The sequence below is a fragment of the Chiroxiphia lanceolata genome, chromosome 13 (assembly GCF_009829145.1).
Source record: "Chiroxiphia lanceolata isolate bChiLan1 chromosome 13, bChiLan1.pri, whole genome shotgun sequence".
Classification (NCBI taxonomy): domain Eukaryota; kingdom Metazoa; phylum Chordata; class Aves; order Passeriformes; family Pipridae; genus Chiroxiphia; species Chiroxiphia lanceolata.
Window position 1 is genome coordinate 4,693,946 of NC_045649.1, and position 14,345 is coordinate 4,708,290.

At 42.9% G+C, this 14,345-nt stretch overlaps 1 protein-coding gene across 1 annotated transcript in view; it reads right to left on the reverse strand.

The window, feature by feature from the left end:
- Positions 1-218: 218 nt before the first annotated feature.
- PKD1L2 (polycystin 1 like 2) overlaps positions 219-14,345 on the reverse strand; it is a 47,338-nt gene continuing 33,211 nt past the window's right edge. The window contains 16 exon segments of the mRNA XM_032701527.1: positions 219-843; positions 1,654-1,785; positions 2,909-3,010; positions 4,385-4,595; positions 5,927-6,087; positions 6,389-6,516; positions 7,410-7,543; positions 7,642-7,969; positions 8,816-9,001; positions 9,690-9,830; positions 10,253-10,349; positions 10,766-10,997; positions 11,758-11,986; positions 12,944-13,157; positions 13,682-13,908; positions 14,065-14,264. Coding sequence (XP_032557418.1) covers positions 718-843; positions 1,654-1,785; positions 2,909-3,010; positions 4,385-4,595; positions 5,927-6,087; positions 6,389-6,516; positions 7,410-7,543; positions 7,642-7,969; positions 8,816-9,001; positions 9,690-9,830; positions 10,253-10,349; positions 10,766-10,997; positions 11,758-11,986; positions 12,944-13,157; positions 13,682-13,908; positions 14,065-14,264 — 2,848 coding nt within the window. The 3' untranslated portion in view covers positions 219-717.

Genomic DNA, 14,345 nt, shown 5'->3' on the forward strand with positions numbered 1-14,345 from the left:
CCCGTGCCGGCCCTCAGCGGGTCCCTCACGGCGGCGGGACCGGGAGGCGACTCGCGGGCCGTGAGGAGCCGCCTGGATACAGCTCCGAGCCCCCGCCGCGCCGGCAGCGGGGCCGGGGCCGGTGTGAGGGAGCCGCCATCTTCCCGTGAGGGAGAGCGAGAGGCTTTAGGCAGACTGCAACAGACGCTCAGTGTTTATTAAATAAATACAGGTGTCGAATCTACAGCAAGCGCACGTGGGACGTTTCGCCTTAGGTTTAGCGTTACTTCTTAGCTGTTACTCCAAAATAACACGCTGAGAACGGCTCGCTGGTGGACACCGCGTCATTCTCCCAGAACCACGAAATATTCTGAGTTGGGAGGGCCCCACACGGATGATCAAAGTCCAGCTCCTGGCCCTGCACAGGACACCCCCAAGAATCCCACTATGTGCCTGAGAGCATTGTCCAAAGGCTCCTTGAACTCTCTCAGGCTTGGGACCACGACCACTGTCCTGGGAGCCTGTTCAGTGCCCGACCACCCTCTTTAACCTTTTCCTCGTGTCCAACCTAAACCTCCCCTGACACAGCTTCACGCCATTCCCTTGGGTAAGCCCATTCTAGTGAGAAGCTGCGATAACCTAAGCCTAAAACCTAACCTAACCCTAACCACTGCAGCTGATAGCGAACGAGTAAATATTTTGCCCACAAGCGAAGTGACTTTTCAATGTGGTCGTCGTTCACTCGCTGACAGGCTGCTCCAGCTGCCGGTCAGTGACTGGCTTCTCTTCCTTCTTGCATTTAATCCCGAAGAAACTGAAGAGTTTCATTAGCATTAGATCAACAATCTCCTCTTCTTCTGAAGCCTGAAATAACAACAAGCAGCAAGTTACTCGGATGCACAAACCAGAAGTGGATTCAGTCGCAAGACAAAATCTCTGCTTGAGTTGAAATAAGCCAGCTTTCACTCCCAGAAGAGCATGAGTGACTGCCAAAGCAAAACTTGCCAATATTTTTATCCAGACAAAAGGCCCAGATGAGCATGGGCACCATAGAAATTTTGGCTCTGTCAAAGCCCATGGAAATCTTTCTACAGGAGCCTGGAGTTCACTTGCCAGCTCCTATGCAGCCAGTGGTATGTACAATGAGCCACCCACCGTTTCTAGATGAAGTAAATAAGAAAAACCTGAATATCTTGTCTTCTACCAACCACATCCTTTGTTTTCATCTCCTTTGACTTTATTTAAAACATAGAGGAATTCTGGGCAGTACTGGAGTACTAAGCTGGATTTCACACCATGTTATCAATAGCTTGAATGGGTCAGGCACTCACAATGAGAGTTTTAAAAGGAGCTGTAAAGTCCTCATGCACTTCAGCAGCAGTTTTGGCACTGATTTCAAAATAGCTCAGCACAAGCCTAAGCACAACTTTTTGCTGGGTTTAGTATGTGAAGAGAAGGCTACAAATCAGATCTCGTACTGCATCTGAACAGCAAGTCGTCTGGCCAGGAAAAGACAGCAAAATCTGGAAGATCTGAAGTGTGCTTTCTCAGCAAATGTTGACTTCTTAAGAGTTGGATTGAATTTACATGGTTTTCATCCATGGCTGAATACGTAAATCATGAGTAAGCACTGAACAATAAATATTAAAAACAGGAGAGTTTAGATGGACACACCTGGTAGTGCTTCTGCTCCTCACTAAAAGCAACCAGAATCACCGAAATGAACAGATTCAGTACCACAAATGTCATAAAAATGATGCAGGATCCAATTAAGAAGGAGCCTAAAATTGGATTGTAGTCCAAGACCTGTACAATTCGTAAGGTAAGACATCATATTGTGATTGTAACCACAAACAGACATACATACAAGCAGTTAAGACCCAAAAAGTTTGCCTTTCTGAAAATCCCGTGTCTAATCAATTATGCCATATGTATTATACATATATATATACATTTTCTCCTTTAGCCACTGTCATGTGTTAATATGATATAGTAAAAATATGATAGAATATTTATATATATATATATATATATATATATATATATATATATATATATATATATAATTTGATTGTAATGGTATGAAAGTTTCACATGACAGTTGACAAGCCTGGAGATCTGTTTATCCACAGAACAACTGAAGCTCCCTCACGCCTCAGCTTTCAAAGTACACATGAAATGTCTTTATGCATTTATTTTATTTTATTGTATGTTTTACAGAGAAGCCCAGTCAGACCTTCTTAGACTCTTAGAAACCAAGGGTTATGAAAAATCCAAACCCCTAATTTTCATGTAAGCTACAACAGAGGAATATAATTCCATGATTAACATGAGTGGGATGTAGAGGTGAAAAACTTTGTGCCCAGTTACTGATCTTCAAAGCCACCCATATCCTACTGGATCCATGGTCTAAAAACATCCACCAAGGGGGACTTCACAATCAGAGATGTCCAAGAACTAGCTTGCTCCACAAAAAAGAGTGTTCAAAGGATATTGCAGTATTTGAAAGAACTTAGTGAAAAAGTCAAGAACAATAAAAACCAATGTAACACAAAGTTCCCCTTGCCTTTCTTGGGAAGCTGGAGGGTTTGTTCAGAACAAACACAAGGCATCACTCACATTTCTATCTTTAGCTTTCTAGGAAATTGCTCAAAACTTTCTGTAATGAATTAGTAACATCTCTCTAGTTGAAATGTGGGCAGGTTTCTCAATGAAAGGTTCATTATGAGTCTCCTCATGGTCAAAATGGGATGAGAGAGAGATTTCACTTGGTGAGAAAAGGCGGCTGCTTTAGGCAGCTGTGGAGCTTGCAAAATTGTATTAATGTTTAACATTAATTGGAAGTACTTCTATTTGCTGGGTCAAAGCATATTTGGTAGCTGAGATGCTAATTGTATGGTGATAAACTTCCCAAAATTAAAAGTGGTACCTCTTCATAGTTGAAGATTCCCAGTTGAAGACTGACCATGGTCTCTGCTGAATCAAAGAGAGTTTTGTAAGAGTAGAGCTTCCAGCCAAATATCAGGTTTGCCTGCAGAGGACAGAAGTCACATCTTGTGTCATGATCAGAGTCCTTGCTGCAAAATCAGCTGATGACTTCTGTATTCAGAGAAAACCCTCCCAGCTTGTCATTAGAACCATGAAGCTTTTTGTGGTTTGGGTTTTTCTTTTATTTACAAGCAGGGGAAACATCAGACAAGGTCACAGAAGAAGCCTAACCTAGAGCTAGAACTGGATTCACACTTTCTGAGTGTGTTTAGCTTTAAGACCTTTTATCATGGACATTAGAATGTCTTATATTGGCTCAGCTTGCCACTAGATATGTGAAAAAATCTGCAAACACATGACAAAAATCATGAAAGTAATTTAGCTCATCTTCAAGGAGCAGATTTATCCCTGTCCAAATAATTCATAGGCACAAACACAGATCCTTCCAAACAGGCAACCTCCTTGTTTGCCCTCAGTAACCAAGATGCTGATTTGTTAATTTATACCTTGAGGGCCTACTGTGTCTGATTTAAATGAAGGCTGCTGCAGGCTCACCTTTTCCTTCATCCCTCTGCTTCTTTCTTTCACAGCTCCATCACTCCCATGATGGGACAGCAGGCTGGGTCATGGAACTGATCTGATCACTTATTTTACCTGGTAAGTTTGTGACCACACCAGTGCCTAAAGCTACTCAGTTGCCTGAGTGTCAGTGCTGGAGGGAGGGATGAGGGACACGAAATCAGGCAGTGTGAGTCTGCAGCAGGTCCTGTTTGTCACAGGACTGTCCTTTATGGGACAACTTGGATTTGGCTCAGATGGTTTCCACTTTTTTAGTGACTCTGGAATGAATTTGCTGAATTTCCCGAATCACCCTGCCAGAAGATTTACACAAAACATCTCAGTTAAACACAAAATGTACATAGATAGTTGCAGTCCAAGGATAGTTGCAGTCCAAGAATTCTTTAACCTCACTAGGATGAAAATATAACCGTATTTGTATAATAAGTATTCCTGCAATAGGCAGAAAAATAATTATTTCCAACTTATAAACTAGCCAAACAGAAAATGGCACTTGCTGCACTCTCCACATAATAATTTTATCCAGAAAATTATTTTTCCTGTACTTTGTCCTTTGTCATATCTATTACACATAGATAATCCTTTTTTTTTTTTTCATCTCAGCATTTATTTTTTACTAAATTTTGGTTCACGAAGAACAGACAAGTGGGCATTTTAATTTCTCTTTCACTCATACAGAAGGCTTGGGCTCCAAGCTGCTAACCTAAGATTTGGACAGACAGCTTTATTCCATTGTACATGGCAAAGCCATGTTGCTTTCAGCATCCAGAAATAAATCATTTAACCCGACAGTCCCTGGGTGCAGCCTGCAGACAACAGAAAGCCCAGGGGTACTCACAGCAATGGAATAGGCAAGGAACATGATTGCAATCACAGTGATGAATCCAGAGATGTCACCCCATGCCCTCCTCAGTGTTGAGGTGATCATGTTTAGTTTAGGGTTGAGCCTGAGGAGATGCCACAGTTTCACTGTGGAGAGGAGCACCAGGAACGCGATCAGGTAGCCAAGAACTGCATCAGCTCTCGCTGTCTCGCTGAAGCTCACAGAGCTGTTGGAGAGAAGGGAAATGTGTAACAGAGCATGCACACAGAGCCCTTTGAAGAGCATAAATGGGTGTGCTGGAAAGGCCAGTGACTCTCTCCTGGTTTCACTGGAGACCTAATGAGTTCCTGCTGGAGTCTTCCCACCTGTACTTCCTGCTGTGCACACACAAAAAGCTCAGTTGTGCAGGGCAGAGTTGGGTTTTTTTAATGTTTTTTTACAGCATTTTAGCTGTAGCCTAAATGCTGCTTATTTTTATCAAGTCATAGTTTAAAGGCAGCTAATGCAGCTTTTATAAGTTGTGTGCACAAATAGAGCAGATGACATATTCCTGTGTGATAAAGGAGTGCTGCATTAGCGAGAATGTAGCTGTCAGGTTAAAGAAGTGCTTGTTCTTTCTGCTCTGTCAGCATATGTGAGGCTGCATCTGGGATTCTGAGCCAAGTTTTGGGTCCCTAGTGCCAGGAGTCTTTGAGTCCAATGAAGGGCACTGAGATGGTTGGGAGTGGGGGCACAGGACACATGAGAGAAGGTTGTGGGAGCTTGGTTTGTTCAGTCTGGAGCAAAGAAAGCTAAGGAGGCCTCCAGCTGCTGTCTCCAGCTATATAGTCAGTGGTTATGGAGAGGGTGTAGTAAAACACTTCCCGGAGGTGCACAATGAAATGACAAGGGATAATAGCCACAAGCTGCAGCAAGAGGAATTCCAGATGGACATGGAAAAAACAGGGTTTTTTTCTTCACAATGAGAGTAGTTCAGGGCTCCAGAGAGGCTGTGGAACCTCTGTCCTTGGAGATACTCAAAACTCAACCAAACAAGACCCCAAGCAACCTGATCTGACACCAAAAGAGGGGGTTGGAACAGAAGCCTTCAGAGGTCCTTTCCTTCCGAAATCATCCTGTGATCCTGTCACTTCTGTCCTGTGTGACTGTATTTTAACAGATGTTATAATTTCCCATTCTGTACTAAATAAGCCATTATTGTCCCCTAACCAGTGGCTTTGTACAACAAAGAACAAGGCAGATTATGTGCTTTCTGGGTGGATGTCCTGTGGCAGAAAGGCTTGTTGGTTCAAAAGAGGGTGATGCAGACAGGAAATTAGCAGCTAGAAAGGGAAACTTAGTGCTCAAGTCTGCTGGATTTTATTAGAGAGGTATCAGAAGAAAATCCTATTGGTGACACAAATCTAAGCCCTGAAACAATCTAAGCCCCATGAATATACCCATATAGGATAGCAGTTTCTAGCACAGACAAGCTGCTGTCTGGGAAGGGGAAAAATAGATTTATTTCTGCATAAGTAGCAACAACAAAGGATGCATTAAATAGCATTTAGTACATACTTCTCTTTGTGTTCCTGGTAGTAACTGATGTCTCGGGTCCCAAGGATTGTCCTCTTCACAAACACTGACAGAGCACTCCAGCTAATCAATATAATGGCCATCTCCAGGAGATTCCACTTGCTGTGGAAATATCTCCATCTCAGACTCTTCATCAGTCTCCCCTGTGAAAAGAGGAGTTTTACTGTCTCAGTCTCATGACTCCAGATCATATAATACCTCTAAAGATTAGGGCAATAAAACAGAGTACTGTGCATCAATAAAACTACAGCTTGCACTAATTACTCATTATCTTTCTCAAAAGAAGCATTCCAGCCAAATCAAGTGTTGTTTTCCCATTATGGGATTTAATCTTCTATTGGTGTAGCAACATCAGTGCTTCTGGAATCAAGTACAGTCACAAAGTTTTTGTGAGTGAAATCCACCCCAGACACAAGGTGATGCTGAACTTTCCACTGGCCTCACCTGTACTATCATGTAGTACACAATAAAGAGGAAATAAATCCCTTCTGCTGCAACCACAAAGATGTGGAGGCTGTTGGTGTAGGGGTAAAGCCGGACACTCTGCAGCTCTGCACTTGTGAAGAAGGCCCCTGAAACACAAACAGGGGTCACCTCAGGGCTCTGATAGTCACACCTCTCTGCATTCCAACACTCAGTTCACCACTCAGACTTCTGTACTTGCTTTCACATCAATGTGAGCCTGACTCCAACTATCAAACTGAGATTTAGACTGGATTATGGGAGTAACCCTGTAAGTGTTCTTTGACATTTTCCTCAAACAGGCATTTCAGGCAGTCAGTGGCTGTCTTGTGTCATAGCACAACACTAATCCCAGCAGGGCTGAGTTTGGATTGGACTGCAAATGCAGGACTGTAGCAGGAGGACTTGGAGATGTAAAGCTGAATCTTGTTCTAAAAGGAACATGAGCTCAGTTTTGCAGTCAGTTTTGGCATTTTCCAGCACTGGGCCAGACCTGAGGGAGGCTGCTCCCAGACCAAATGTTTTTTTTATGGCCTTTAAACCAGAATATGGTTTCTCTATTCTCTTTGTTGTATCCAGGTTATGTATTATATGATTACACAGCAATATACTGGAAGTCATCTGGAACAAAAAAGACAGACTGTTATTTGTACTTTTTGTCTTAATATTGTATTGATTAGCTGAAGAGATCAGGAAACATAATTTTTTCTTGTTCTTGTACAAATTCTGGAGGTTATGTTTCAGTGCCATGTTTTCTTCATCAGCAGATGACCACAGCATAAGCAAACATAAGATATTCCATTTTGGTCAGTATTACTGTGATGCTGCATTTTTTTCTTAATTATTTATATAATTTGCATTGATTCTGTCATGATTAGATTTATTAAAACCCTTCTGTTTACTGAATAAAGAACTAGGAAAACACTGCCAACATGTAAATCCACCTTCTATAGGTGCACTGCTTGCTGTCTTCACAAATGTGTCACTTAAAAAATGTACTCACCCAAAGCATTGCTCTCAAACATCAGGCTTATAATGCAGAACAGGTTCACATTGGCATTGTAGACTGTAAATTCAACAAACACTGCTCTGGTGAAGGTGTCCAGCCAGACATTGTTGAAAAGGTATTGGAGAATTCTGCCAAAAAAATGTAAAGCCAGTGATCCAACTCATCCAGGATAGAGACAGTATCACAGGGAGGAGACACTGATAACTCACAAGAATACAAGTGGTACCTGGAGGCATTCCCAGGATCCGTTCCCAGGTGAATCACGTATCCCCCTCCACTGTAGGTGGCCAGTTTGCCCCAGCTGGGCTGCCCTCTCAGTTTGGACTGACTCTGATACTGCCACGCTGAGCTCAGGTCAGAGGAGTTATCAAAGACTGAAGTATTCCAGTGTTCCCCATAAACTGCTGTATCTTCTGTCTGTAGGGAGTATGGAGCATGGCATTCCTCCACTACATGCTGGAGTCTGGGAGAAAGAGGGCAGGTGTCTCCTTTCACTCTTACTTGGCGAATTCGAGCACTCCCCACCAGCTTGGAATTGCCATCTGTAATGAATCCTAAACAGGAGATGGAAAAGAGCAGCTCTGGCAACATGACAGAACTAATAATATTTCTTCATTTCATTTATGATTCACCGATGCCTTAATATTTTGCCATATATTCTTTTCTCAGCACCACTGTAAGCAAAATAGTCATGGAAATGAAATCCTCACGTTGATTGGAACTGAGTTCTTAAAGAACATTCATAAAACCAGAGTTCAGTATCACTACCCATCTGTATTTTATACAGAAGGAAAAGGAGGCCTGGGGGAGAAAAGTGACTCACTTTGACTCCCACAGCAGAGTAGCTTTATGCAGTGTTCGTGTGGCCTGTCATGTCCAAAGAACAACTCTGCTAATGTATTTTAGTATTTACCCTTAAATGTGAGCTGGAAAATGGGTCAGATTTTTCTGCATGTGGCTACATAGAGAAAACACGGTGATATTGCATAATTTGCCTTCACATTGACCCAAGCCCTGATGCAAACAACTCTCCTGAGGAAAGCTTTATGGTGCCACCTGTCTGCCATTCCCTTTTCTGGGTTATGGAAAGCAGCTTGTGTAGGACTGAGGCATGTATCTGAATATCTGCAGTGGCTAATGTAAAATGTGAAAAATGTAGCATTATAGTGCAGAACTTTTGGTTTATATTAAATACAAGGAATATATCAGGGCACATTTGACCCGTGATCAAGCTGTGGGGGTTTTGTTATCCACTAGTATTCATATTATAAGAATCCATGCTCGCCTGGTACTCTCACATCTCTTTCTCCACTCAAATACACATGTAAAAGTTAGGGATATGTATAAAAGATTATGCTTCAGAATCTGGCAAGCTGATGGGAAACAATGTGACTCTGCACCTTTATATGATCCGTAAAGGTTTTTGAGTAAGGTGGTGTTTGCCCACGTGAAGAAATCCTGGTAACTGTAGACATCGTGGAATCCAGCTGTAAAGCTGTCCTCAATGTGTTTGTTCAAATAGTAGGAATTGGGATCTCTCTGCCCATAGGCAACCAGTAACAGCATCCATAAAAACCCAATATAGGCTGGGAAAAAAACAGGAAGAGACAGCACATGTGAGATCTGAATTAACAATGCTGTTCAAAACACACTGCAGGAATGATTACTGCTGTCAGCACCCGTCAGGCCAAGGAGGTGCTTTGTAGACTCTGAGTGACCAGTGCTAGTGAATGTGCACAAGCTGCTGCAGTTTAACTGTTTCACAACTGGAATGTGAGCAGCAGTCAAGAAAACAAGAGGGAAGGCTGAACAGCAGTTCAACAGCTCTAAATAAAATGAGTAGTCTAACTTTGTTCCCAGTGAAGTTGAGGTAATTTTTGCCATTGATTTCAGAGGAAATAAAACAAGAGTATAAATCATTATCTATAGATATTACTGCTTTTAGAAAGATGTCCTCCACCTACTCTTCAACTTCAGCTTCATTTAACTGTTGACCTTCTCATTCTATCCTTCCTATTTTTATTTTAACCCTCATGAGTCTGTGACGTGTTTCTTTACCATAAAATCAAGACTTAGCCACACTTCTACCTCCAGCTAACATTCCCACCTCCTTGCAGCTCCAGCTGCCACAGAACAGCCTGCCTCTACATCACAATGGCTGGCAGAAAGCTGAAGATGTGCCAAAACTTTGTCACCCAAGAGGACAATATTTTCACTGCTGTAAAAGTACTGAGGAGTACTACTGAATAAAGCAAGTAATCTAGGTATGGATACCCAGGATTTCTCGGATGAGGGCAAATGCTTTCTGCTCCTTCATGCAGCTGATTTTCATTTTCTCCACATCAGCTGCAGGAGGTGGCCGGTAAATGTTGCTTCTACTGTCCCTTCGGGCTGCAAAGAGAGGGTGTGAATCACCTGTGAGGGAGAGCAGTAAACCCTGGGATTAGTAAACAGATCATCCATGTCCTGCTTTTTGTTTCTTTGGACATTCAAAGGAAACATTTCTATTTATTGCTTTCCCTTTGGAAACAGTCCTGCAGGATTTATCCAACCTATACATACAGTGGTCTTTATTTTTTTCTGCAGCTGACACAAAATCAGTTATTTAGGTTTGTTTTCACTTCCACTTGATCTTGGGAATGCTAATGGGTAGACAGGTAGTCATAATGCCTGTGGATTTAGTGATTTCTGCTAACACTGACAGCTAAGATTCAGGTATGTAAAGATAACCAGTGAAGTTCTCAGCTGAGCTGAGTCACACATTTATGCATAAAGCACTCCAAAAGTTTGAGACTGCTGCACTTTCTTTAATAATATCTCACTTTACCAGCACTTACCTGGTGCAGATAAAGGCCCATCAATAGCTGGGTTTTCTACATCCTCATGTTCCACCTTCTTCAGAACCAGAGCAAAAAAAGCAGCAAATCCCAGCACCTGTAAAGAATCAGCTATAACTCACCATATGCCCATTTCATATAAAGAAGTGCAGGCCACTGATCCCTTTGGATCCAGGCACTGCAGAGAACAACTGCTCTCTGACTGTTGAACTCCTGCAGCTGAAGCCCTTAAACAAGAGAACAGTGCATGGTGACACATCTTCCCTGCTCAGAAACCTCATCTGCTATTAAACCCTGATGAAAAAAGGTTTAATTAAATGGAGCTAATTAAAACTAATGGAGTTAGTGTCAGCAAAAGACAGCAGAACTCTGCAAACCAGCTGCTAAGTCTTGTGTCAAGGGCAAAGGCCTCTCATTTTATACCTTAGATCCTGTGGTTCTTTACAACTGTCTTCCTGCAATGGTAGTAGATGAGTTGATCTTGGCCAGTGGTTGTATTTCTGAGGATCTCACCTTTAAGGGCTGTGTGATGAAAAGACTTTCCAAGAAGGAGATGACCATGGAGATCAGCCACTTGATGGAGTTCTCCTTGCCGTAGTGCAGCCCGTAGAGCATGGTAAAGAACCCAGACACGCCACTGGTGGCTGCCACCAGGAACCACCCGATGAACACAAACCACCAGGGCAGTCCTTTGGAAGAAACACTCTTCTTGTCATCACCGGAGAAGTTTGGAGTAAGGGACCACCTTGAGAGTCAACCAGAAGAGAAAATAGTCTGTGGTAGAAAAGGAACCAAAATCACAACCATCAAGTTCACTGGGAACAGGCAACATCTTATGATTTAAAACCTCAACCAAAATATTCTGACTTCTTTTAACTAATGGAGTTATGTAGGATACATGGATAGCAACGAGTATGGTGAGCAAAAATGTGAGGAAGTGTGCAGAGATCAGCTAAAATCAAAATAAATATGACGGGCTTATTTACTCCTCAGTTTATGTATAATTGAACCTCTAGTAGAATTATTGACAAAGAAAACCCTGACTGTATTTAAGCTGCTGGATGTGTCTCTTGTGATCAGCATAAAGGCCAGGGAGATAATTAGAGCAATTGTTTTCGATTCTTCCAATTTAATTATCATATTTCACTGCACTATTTTTGTCTGCTTATTAATTTTTCTTTATCCATACATTTTAAGAGACGACCGTGACTTTGGAGCTTGGTGATTATCCCAGCCCTTTACTATCATGTGGCATTGTGTAGTAACTTTCCATTTGGGAGGCAAAAATAACAAAGAGCAATGATCCATCATTATTGCCTTTGTGTGCAGTTCACAGTGCGTGGAAATTTCTTTTCTACAATGGTATAATAGTAAGACTTATTTTTACAGCTATAATAATAGTCATCTAGCACATATTAGGCAGTAATTATTTGGGCTCTGTCATCCTGACCAATTTTGAACTCATGAATTTACTTATACTGAGAGTGAGATGAGAACCAGGTTACCCCTCACTGGTGGATGCTGACGAGCACATTCGGGGCTCCAGGAGGTTCTTCATGTGCTGAACCTGATGAACAGCTTGTGTGTAACTCTGAGGCAGCTGGAATTTATGGGGCCCCAGTAATTCCAGCTCCATCTCCACATGCTGGAGTTGTGTGTACAAGCAGCGATTGTAATCACTGTATTTCGGTCGCTCACAAATTCTCTTCTCTGAACTTGGGCTTCTTGTTTTTTCTGCAGGCAAAGAATTATTTATTTACTTATTGAGAAAAACTATGCCTAGATTAAAATAGTGTTCAGTACAAAGGGTAGTAGAACTGGAGCTAAGGATTATGAATGTGACAAAGTGAAGAGTAACATGCCAAGGGATGTAAACCCTTGTGTAAAACCAGCTTTAGTACTAGAGCTTAATACTCTTCTGCTGGAATTGTTGCCAGAGGGCAACTTAGTTAAACAGATCCTAAAACCTTAATAGAGAAGTCAGATCAGATCAACTGTTAATTTGTTCATAGTTTCCCTGTGCAATTAGTAGCTTGGTAGACTCATTGGAAAAGACAAATATGAGTCTCAATGAAATCAGTTAGATTGTTTACTCATATATTCTTGTTTAATTGAAGATAAATAAATGCCTGAGTTGAGAGTCAAACTGAAAGGAACAACAGCACAAGATGAAAAAAAAAGACAGGTTAAAAAACTGTGAAACAACTGATATTTGTGAGTCTTTGTGCTGGTAGATACTGATCCTGCTCCCAAGTCAGACTGCAAATATTTAATTCTACAGTGTAAGAAATAGAGATTTCACAGTTGTCTTTACTCAGTTGGGTGCTCCGTTGTGCACAGTGAAAGGACAAGAGGCAATGGGCACAAATTAAAACAGGGGAAATTCTTTCTGAACAGGAGAGTATTGTGAGGACTGTTGGGCACTGGAGTAGGTTGATCAGAGAATTTGCTGAATCTCCGCCCTTGGAGACATTCAAACCTGACTGGGTTTGATCTTGGGCAATCCTTCCCCAGCTGACCCTGCTCTGAGCAGAGTGGTGGGATCCAGAGATCCCTTCTAACCTCAGCTGCTCTGTAATTCTGTAATTGCCTCTGAGTCAGAATGTAAGAAGAGCTTGGGTCATCCCATCCAGTGCTGTCATCATTTTCACTGCAAAGGCTTCAGAGGGCATTTCACAGTCTGTTGTGTACCTTGCATATCCATAGAACCTAAAGTGACAATTATAGGGCCATCCTTCTTGCTCCTGTCATAAAACCCTTGCCCAGCTCTGTTCTGCTGGCAGATGATGTCCTCAACCAATGACAGAAGGGTGTTGATGTTTGTTGCTTTTCCAAGATCTGATGCTGAGGTGAGAGCTGGAGTCTTCAGGACTTTCAAGAGTGAGTTGGCAATTCTTCTTATGTCCTAGGAAAGACAGAGCAACGCAGCAGTGACTCTGGCTGCAGTGACTTAAGCTGATGTGATCTGACAGCACCACTGGCTGGGAGCTGCACCGATTGCTAAAATCTCCAGAATGGATAAGAATAGCACATCCTACACTGCTGGATGTGACGAGCAGATTTCGGTGAGTTCAGTAAGACGGCTTTCAGGGTTCAAAAGGACAGCTTACCTGCCTGGGGACCTAAGCTGAGAAAGATGGGGTCTGTGATACCTTTCATCTTCACTGCCTTGCTTAGTGTTTGCTTTGCCTGTGAAAACAGTTATTTGGTTGCACAGTAATTGTGCAAGGGCTGGGATGTACAAAGGCAGCTCTTAACAAAGTTGTGGATGGCATTTAGGTGGGCAAATGAGAGCTTTGCACCCGTGGCAATTGGCTTTTCTCTTCAGAGAGGCTGAAGGGCACCTGACAGGGCACGTTTGTGCTGTGGAGCCAGGGAAGCCGGTAGTGCGTGGCACCAGAGGGCAGTGCAGGACTCGCAGGGACTTGCCTTTGTCACAGCCTCTGGAGTGAGCGAGGCAGCCTGGGTGACCTCTGGGGTGAGGGGTACGCTTGGGGACACTCGGCCATTCTTCCCCGGCTTCCTCTGTCTCCCCTCCTTGGCTGGCCGGGGTCGTGTGTTCCTGAAGATCTGCACAATGAGCAGGTTGATGGGGAACATGAGGAGGGAGCTCTCAAAGCCAATCATCACTTCCTGCCATGTGAACTCGATCTTACCTGTCAAGATCAAACAGAGGGGAGGAGGAGAAATAACCCCAGGAAAAATAAACCATCGGGTTCATCTTGTGAAAAAAGCCCATTCGTTCAACTCTCCTGCTTCTACATTTTGCTGTCTCTCTATTTCCCTGCCCAAGCAATGGTGAGGTTTGTTACCCAGATCCATTTTCTGCTCGGCTGGATCCTTGGGCACGCCCCAGAACATGATGCTGGTCAGCATGGTGCACAGGAGCAGGGAGAAGCAACACGACACGCGCTGGGCGCGCGTGAAGGAGCTTCGTGGGGAGCGGCTGAAAACCGAGTACCAGATGTGCCCATCCTGGAAATCCCTGGAGGTCTTCATGAAAAACAGATTGCTGGCAAGGAGGAGAGGGAAATCAAATGGATGCTTAGAAAGGAGAGGAAAGAATAAAACTGTAGTTCAGTGTCCTGACCTG